At 31.0% G+C, this 9,758-nt stretch overlaps 1 protein-coding gene across 1 annotated transcript; it reads right to left on the bottom strand.

The window, feature by feature from the left end:
* Window positions 1–868: 868 nt before the first annotated feature.
* LOC134726683 (NAD-dependent protein deacylase sirtuin-6-like) lies at window positions 869–8,483 on the bottom strand. The gene is made up of 6 exons (XM_063591097.1): window positions 8,334–8,483; window positions 6,164–6,403; window positions 5,344–5,430; window positions 4,220–4,542; window positions 1,486–1,679; window positions 869–1,073 (listed from the first exon to the last, which is right to left on the bottom strand). Exons 1-6 carry the CDS (start codon window positions 8,449–8,451, stop codon window positions 881–883), a joined length of 1,155 nt encoding a protein of 384 aa, XP_063447167.1. The 5' UTR covers window positions 8,452–8,483; the 3' UTR covers window positions 869–880.
* Window positions 8,484–9,758: the final 1,275 nt, after the last annotated feature.

The raw sequence follows: 9,758 nt of genomic DNA, 5'->3' as shown, positions 1-9,758 counted from the left end.
AATTATGCAGTAAATGATTCATACAATTATGTAGTGAATGATTCATACAATTATGTAGTGAATGATTCATACAATTATGTAGTGAATGATTCATACAATTACGCAGTTAATGATTCATACAATTATGCAGTGAATGATTCATACAATTATACAGTGGATGATTCATACAGTTATGAAGTGAATGATTCATACAATTATGCAGTTCAATAATGATTCATACAATTATGCAGTTCAATAATGATTCATACAATTATGCAGTTAATGATTCATCCAATTATGAAGTGAATGATTCATACAATTATATATTTAATGATTCATACAATTATGTAGTTCAATAATGATTCATACAATTATGTAGTTCAATAATGATTCATACGATTATGTAGTTCAATAATGATTCATACAATTATGCAGTGAATGATTCACACAATTATATACTTAATGATTTTTACAATTATGTAGAGAATGATTCATACAATTATATACTTAATGATTTTTACAATTATGTAGAGAATGATTCATACAATTATGTAGTAAATGATTCATACAATTATATATTTAATGATTAAAACAATTATGTATTTAATGATCTATACAATTATGCAGTGAATGATTCATACTGTTATGTAGTGAATAATTCATATAATCATGCATTGAATGATTCATACAATTATGCAGTCCAATCATGATTCATACAAATATGCAGCTAATGATTCATACAATTATGCATTTAATGATTCATAGAAATTATGCAACTGAACAGCATTTGAATACACATATCCAAAAAAGTAAACTGTGCTTTAGAATACAAATCATGAACAGATTTTATCATCTTTAATATGATCATTGAACCCATGTACGATGAATATCACCTAAGTTTCTATGTTCTAGTCATATCATATAATGCAACTCTTTGATCTCGGCCATCTTCCCATTCCTTGGTAGGGTCTTCACCTAAGATAAACCTCATGACCAGTTTCATCAGACGATCACAGTCACCATACACCCGAGATCCCATCTGTTCTCCACGTTCATCTATTTGAGTGCAATAGTAATCATAAGGGGTTGATTGTCTGAAAAGTACACTAGAACTTATATCGTAATATTTCAATGTAAATCTTATTCTATAAGTGCATGTTTAGTCTGAACCAAGCTATTCCCTATTGTTTAAAAAAACCCCAAAAAACCAAAGGGGGCTGCACAGAATATCAACATTGTCTTTAAGTGATATATTGCGAAAACAAGGTATGTATAGTGCTGTAATAACGGAAATAATATTTTCTTTTTTATTTAACGAAGTGAAGACCAGTGAAGGAAAAAAATTGAAAATATTGTAAAAATAAGAAGACATAAAACAAATATGTCTGTCTGGTCAAAAAGTCATTAAAATAAACTGCACTCTATATCAAAGTGAATATAAGGTCGACCATCTGACCTTAAAACATATTAAAGATTAAGAATCTTGATCAAATACAAAGCAGTCACCTGTTACAAATGACGAGTCTATTTGGTTTCTTGCCGAGTGTAACTAGTTCATCAGCTGGTGAAACTAGCAATGTTGTTCCAAGGCAAATAACAACATCAGCCTTTTCACCATTTTCTTTAGCAGACGAGTAAACAAATTCCTCAAGGATATCTCCAAAATTGATAATTGTGTTCATCATGTACCCATTACAACCCTAAATAAAATAGTTTTTTTTAATTCATAAATGTATATAGTGTTGTCAGGTGCAAATCAATGAATCATACAATCATATAATTATGCATTTTATGATTCATATGTTATGCATTTAATGATTCATATGTTATGCATTTAATGATTCATAGAATTATGCATTTTATGATTCATATGTTATGCATTTAATGATTCATAGAATTATGCATTTAATGATTCATAGAATTATGCATTTTATGATTCATATGTTATGCATTTAATGATTCATAGAATTATGCATTTAATGATTCATAGAATTATGCATTTAATGATTCATAGAATTATGCATTTAATGATTCATAGAATTATGCATTTTATGATTCATATGTTATGCATTTAATGATTCATAGAATTATGCATTTAATGATACATAGAATTATGCATTTAATGATTCATAGGTTATGCATTTAATGATTCATGTGTTATGCATTTAATGATTCATAGAATTATGTATTTAATGATTCATAGGTTATGCATTTAATGATTCATAGAATTATGCATTTAATGATTCATATGTTATGCATTTAATGATTCATAGAATTATGCATTTAATGATTCATAGAATTTTGCATTTAATGATTCATAGAATTATGCATTTAATGATTCATAGAATTATGCATTTAATGATTAATATTTTATGCATTTAATGATTCATAGGTTATGCATTTAATGATTTACAGAATTATGCATTTAATGATTCATATGTTATACATTTAATGATTCATATTTTATGCATTTAATGATTCATAGGTTATGCATTTAATGATTCATATGTAATGCATTTAATGATTCATAGAATTATGTATTTAATGATTCATAGGTTATGCATTTAATGATTCATAGAATTATGTATTTAATGATTCATAGGTTATGCATTTAATGATTCATAGTATTATGTATTTAATGATTCATAGAATTATGCATTGAATGATTCATATCATTATGAAGTAGATGATTCATACAATTTTATATTGAATGATTTATACAATTGTGCAGCTAATGACTCATACAATTATGCATTTAATGATTCATGGAATTATGCAGTTTATAAAAAAATATCCTTATAAACAAATGTTGATAATAACAAACTAGAAGCCCCAAAGAGCCTGTGTCGCTCACCTTGCTCTATGTGAATATTAAACAAAGGAAGCAGATGGATTCATGACAAAATTGTGTTTTGGTGATGGTGATGTGTTTGTACGTCTTACTTTACTGAACATTCTTGCTGCTTACAGTTATCTCTATCTATAATGAACTTGGCCCAGTAGTTTCAGTGGAAAATGTTAGTAAAAATTTACAAATTTTATAAAAAATGTTAAAAATTGACTATAAAGGACTTTAACTCCTTAGGGGGTCAATTGACCATTTCAGTCATGTTGACTTATTTGTAAATCTTACTTTGCTGTACATTATTGCTGTTTACAGTTTATCTTTATCTATAATAATATTCAAGATAATAACCCAAAACAGTAAAATTTCCTTAAAATTACCAATTTAGGGGCAGCAACCCAACAACCGGTTGTCCGATTCATCTGAAAATGTCAGGGCAGATAGATTTTGACTTATAAACAATTTTACCCATGTCAGATTTGCTCTAAACGCTTTGGTTTTTTGTTATGAGCCAAAAACTGCATTTTACCCCTATGTTCTAGTTTTAGCCATGGCAGCCATCTTGGTTGGATGACCTGGTCACCAGACACATTTTTTTATATTATTTACCCCAAAGATGATTGTGGCCAAGTTTGGATTAATTTGGCCCAGTAGTTTCAGAGGAGAAGATTTTTGTGAAAGATTACTAAGATTTACGAAAAATGGTTAAAAATTGACTATAAAGGGCAATAACTCCTAAAGGGATGAACTGATCATTTCGGTCATGTTGACTTATTTGTAAATCTTACTTTGCTGAACATTATTGCTGTTTTATGGTTTATCTCTATCTATAATAATATCAAGATAATAACCAAAAACAGTAAAATTTCCTTAAAATTACCAATTTAGGGGCAGCAACCCAACAACGGGTTGTCCGATTCATCTGAAAATTTCAGGGCAGATAGATCTTAACCTGATAAACAATTTTACTCACGTCAGATTTGCTCTAAATGCTTTGGTTTTTGAGTTATAAGCCAAAAACTGCATTTCAACCCTATGTTCTATTTTTAGTTATGGCGGCCATCTTGGTTGGTTTGCCGGGTCACCGGACACATTGTTTAAACTAGATACCCCAATGATGATTGTGGCCAAGTTTGGATTAATTTGGTCCAGTAGTTTCAGAGGAGAAGATTTTTGTAAAAGTTAACGACGCAGGACGACGCAGGACGACGCTGGACGCAAAGTGATGGGAAAAGCTCACTTGGCCCTTTGGGCCAGGTGAGTTAAAAAGTCTTTACAGTAGTCAATTCATTTTGCGTGTCTACAGTTTTATTTTTATGAGAGCATACTATTAAACAAACAGAGAAAATTTAAGAGAGGTGCAATGGTTTTACTTATGCATGTAAATTAACCTACCGGAATTTCGCACGTATTTCTGTGATCACAGCCACACCTACAACATTCTTGAGGAGGTACTCTCAGATGTTGATCTGTTGATTTACTTTGCATACGCCTCGATCCACATGTATCACATTTTTCTTCATAACCATTTCCATGTAGTTCTGATATTTTGTCCGATGGAATTCCAGACAACTTGTGAAGTCCATCAGTGTTCTGACTTATCAAATAGTTGATTAAACCCATGTCCATTAATTTATAAATAGCTTCATGGGTATATGTTGGAAGAAGATGGTCTCTCTTGGAATGTAAGGTTAGCCCGAAACTAGCTGATGCAGGACCTAGAGTATAAACCAAATACATGAGGTTCTATCATAAATTTAAGGCTGACTGTTAGAGCACCAAAAAAGAGTAGCAACGAAAAACCATAATCAATTTCGTGACAGCTTTCGTAAGCAGGATGGTAAATAATAATTTTACAATTTGATATTTCACCATTATACTACCTTCCTCCCTTTTGTGACAAATTTGGTAGTAGTGTTTTCTTTATTTTTAATACCTAACGAACTGTAAAACAACATTGAAACTAGAACACTTTTGGGACACGTTATAAATCAACTTCCTTTATTTAAAGACGAACAAATCAGTGAACTTACGATAAATCTAACAGTTGTAGGTTTTTTGGGGGAAATCGACTTTGATGAAAATCAAGACAAAATGCACCTTTCAAATATCTGACTTTACGAAATTTCGAATGATTGACTTTTCTCAGTTATAACATTGCTCATCAATGTAGTGCGACTTAATATTGTGAAATACATTTATTATGTATTATCTTATTTGAATTAAATTGAAAAATAGAAAGAAAAATAAAAGTCCAAACCAGACTGTCTTAATTGTAAATATTGTGATACCGGTTGGCATCTCTTTTCCACGTTCATAGAAATGAGGGCCTGCTCATTAGAAGTCTTTTTTTGAAAAAAAGAAAACAGGAATATTACGATACAAACTTGATCAAATCTACCATATCAAGTATATCATTGCTATACTTTTCGTTCTAAAACATCTTCTAGAACGGGTTTCGTACAAACTTGTTTCCAGTGGTCAATCAAACTAAAGTAATATACAATAACCATAATTACCATATTCTTTAGTTTTATCATTGTTGGTCCACTGACCATGTATGCCTCGATAATCCCCAATGCCAGCGGCAGTTGAAATTCCAGCACCTAAAACATAATCACAATCGAACTTTATTTGCGATTTTGAACGTTTTTAAATAAAATGTAGCCATGAATATACTCATCATAGATACCAGGATTGAAATTTTATATTTCCGCCAGACGCACATTTTGTCTACAATACAATACCGTTAAGGTTATCTGTTCCTGAAGTAGAAAAGCCTTTGCTTTTCCAAAATTAAAAATTCATAGTTTTGACCATATCATTGAAAAATCATGTCAACACAGAAGTACTGACTACTTGGTTGGTGATACCGTCGGCAAAAAAAACTCCACCAGCAGTGGCATCGACCCAGTAAAAAATGCAAATGCAAAAAGAGATAGAAAAAATAAAAAGAACATACAAAAATGACATATAATCCTTCGTTTACATGTCTTCGTATTATACAACGGATAACACACAAATATATATATATATACTGATAAAAATGAAATTGCATTGTAACTTTGAGATTTTGCGAATGGTTAATCCATCCATGGATCCAAAATATTGCTGACTTTATAAGTAGATTAAGAAAATTTAGATAAAAGCAAAATGACTTTGGAATGCTTTTTGAATTTCCTTTGATATCGTTTGCAGCGTTGATGCCTTGATAAATATAGACGAACATTGTCAAATCTATATTCATACCGAATTGTTTCTAAACAATAAGGCTGGTGAAAGTGTTTTACCTCCTCCCACATTAAAGGGGATGCTAACTAAATAAACATATTTTTTTACCTGTGAAACCTATGCAATAAGCTGAATCTCTTAACAATGCAGCGATACGTGAAGCCTCTTTCTGGAAGCATTCTTCTGAATCATGAAACTCTGCTGTTTGTTCTGCTTCGTATATCAAGTCTTTTTCTTTCTTGCATAACTTAATATTTGGAGTGTTACCCTGAGCAAGGTCACACACTCTCTGCCAACACGTCATATGGAGGGACGCAGAACCATCATCTGTCCAATCTACCACCATTCCTTCAGAAAAAAACTTGAATGAAATAAGTGTTTTAAGTCTTAAAATAATATCTTTATATATATGTTCCGCACCATATGAGTATCTGGACCATACGCGTATGGTCATGACCATATGGGTATATACTCATATGGTCCGACCATACGCGTATGGTCGGACCGTACGCGTATGGTCGGGTAATCAACACGTATACTTTTAAACTCTTCATTAGGTGTGACCCTTCTGGTTATTATACGTCACTAAAATGTCATTTTATTATATATATTAAAAAAACTTATTTAAAAAAAACAGTTTCACACAGTTAATATTAAATTTACTTACTATTTGTAAGTACAATTATAAAAATATGCCAAAATTAAATAAACATATTGTACAAGGAATTTTATTGTTTAAAGTAGGTGACATCACCGACAAGGATCATGATATTTTTTATAGATCGTGATATTTTTTAAAACATTTTTGAAAAGTAAAATATTAAAAGTGTATGTTTCTTTATTTTTTTCTATTTTTTTTTCTATACTTCTATTTAATCTTAATTATAAGACGGTAAACTAGCATTTAAGAGCCATGAAATAGCCACTGCCTTGATTTAAATTGATCTGTGATATTCATTTTACGATATTGGAGATCTAGAGTTTCTCAAAAAAAGACACCTCACGAATTGTCCGAGTCGATATCACTGCACGCAGCCAAAACAAGCAGTTACAGAAAAGCTACATGTATGGTACCGTGTGCATGTCATTCTAAGTGTACAAAAGCATACATGAATACAATCAGCGCTGAAAACTAAGATCAACTGACTGTGGCATCAATATTTAATGTTTATGTAGCTTTTGACATGTAAAATTAATACATTTTTTTTTGTAAACACATTTGTTTTTAAGATAAAGTTTATTGTATTATTTCTATTGTATATTTGAAAAAATACCTATATGGTCCAAATACTCATATGGTCCGGCCCGTTAATAACCAAACGAGTATAATACTTATATGGTCCGACCATACGCGTACGGTCGGACCATACGCGTATGGTCGGACCATATGAGTATACGCATATGGTCATGACCATACGCGTATGGTCCAAATACTCATATGGTCCGGAACATATATAACATGTCGCCTTTATCATTTCTGCTTTGAAGGGCGCTTATACCATTTTACATACCTTTATGTTTTTTGTCCAGTAGTCTCTGGACTTTAACACAACGAAATATTTTAATATTTTCTTACCTAAACTAACTCGAATAATTCAAGCCCTTTCCGTGTCTGATTTTCTCCCAATGTAGCCTTCGTAGATCAGCGAAATATAACGACTGAATTATTCGGGTTATACCTAAACTTGCTTATAAATATACTGTTTGTTGTTTTTAAAATCATCAACGTTACCAGGCTTTTGTATGCCAGACACAGGTTTCCTTAATAAGTGACGCAAGAATAAAATAAAAGTAAAAAGGACAAATGAAGTACGGAGTTGAACAGCTATGAGATTGAAAACCCAAAATTCCGACAGATAATGCTAATACAGCTATGGTAATCTACTACAATAGTGTTTCGAAAACTTCAAATTTTTGTAAACAGTCAATTATTATTATGACAGCAGGTACTATAGTCATGTGAGACCCACAAGAATGTTTTTAGAAAATGTATAAAATGTCTGATATAGAAACCCTTAGAAAAATAATTGAAATTTATTTTAAAAGGACTTGCACAATACACAGACAGATAATGCTAATACAGCTTTGGTAATCTACTACAATAGTGTTTCGAAAACTTCAAATTTTTGTAAACAGTCAATTATCATTATAACAGCAAGTACTATAGTCATGTGAGACCCACAAGAATGTTTTTAGAAAATGTATAAAATGTCTGATATAGAAACCCTTAGAAAAATAATTGAAATTTATTTTAAAAGGACTTGCACAATACACATACCTTTTCTTTTTGATTTAGGAACATGAAATCCCCTTACATCGACTCTAGCTGCACATGGTTGTATGCCATATCCTTGATCACATTTTGTAAATGAACATATGATATTTTCTGATGTCATTGTCGTAGCTTTTTCCTCTCCTTGGAATTTATGAAATTTACCCCTACCAACCTTTTGTGGTCATAAACCTTCTGTTTAAATTTCATATATATATACTAAAACTTTAGTTATTTTCCGGAAACAAAATGTCTTCGGACGAAGCTGATGCCGGCGACGAAGGTGTCGTGATACAATATACGACCGCAATTTTTTTAGCGCTCGTATAAAACTATTATTTTTGTAATATCGTGCCGATGAGAGCACATCAGATAAATTAAATAATTACAGATATTAAAAAAACAACAACAAAAATGAAATATTTTTGAAAAGCGCCAATTAAGTGCGTTGTGTTCTGGAACATCATGTTAACATATCTTTTAATACTCAACCCACACAATATGAAAACATGCATTCAAATATTTCTTTTGGCAAACAAACAAAAATATTTGAAGAAATTTCCTTTATAAACTCTGAAATCTTGAGGAGAAAAAACTGTCCCCCAATTTCTTTTTACCCCCCCCCCCAATTTTTTTTCACCTTCCCCCTTTTTTAGAATATACAAATCTTTCACTCAAAATATGTTCATTATCTCAATTGAAATTTCAAATGTTTTTTGCTACTATAATTACCCATTTAAATACATCATAAAAGTCGTAAAAAAGAAAATGACATCCATAATTAAGGCTAAAATTAATATACATTAATCAGCATTTTTATAGTAACTTCTAAAATGATCAATATAAGACAATTTTTTTTTAATTTTACGCACTGACATATAATAAATGGACAGCTATTCACCTCAAGACAATTCAACATTTCTTTATACATGATTTAAAAGCAGTGTAAGCGAGATAATTCAAGCATAACATTGTACTTAATATTTATCCTTTAACCAGGAAACTCATGTTTTCCCTTTTTTGCCCCTTACTCTTAAACGATTTGATCCATAACCCTCAAAGCCAGTCCTAACCATCCCTTTGTGGTATGAAAAATTATGATATAATTTCAGAAAGATCCATACACCGTTTCACAAGTTATTGGCTGGCAACTAGAAAAATGCTTATTTAGGCCACTTTTTGGCCCAAAATTCCTAACCTGTTCGGATCATTACCCCTAAAATCAATTCCCAAGCTTTCTTTTGTGGTTATAAACATTGTGTTTAAATCTCATAGATTTCGATTTACTTATACTTAATTATTTCTCGGAAACAAAATGTCTTCGGACGACGCTGACGTCGACGAAGACGACGTGATACCAATATTTGACCGCAAATCGTATTAAAAATACTAATATCTTAATATCGTGTCGATAAGAATTAAATCATTACA

Source organism: Mytilus trossulus, chromosome 7 (genome assembly GCF_036588685.1).
Source record: "Mytilus trossulus isolate FHL-02 chromosome 7, PNRI_Mtr1.1.1.hap1, whole genome shotgun sequence".
In the NCBI taxonomy this organism is placed as follows: Eukaryota; Metazoa; Mollusca; class Bivalvia; order Mytilida; family Mytilidae; genus Mytilus; species Mytilus trossulus.
Note: the sequence above shows the minus strand (reverse complement) of the source record. Positions and strands in the feature narration are given on the sequence as shown.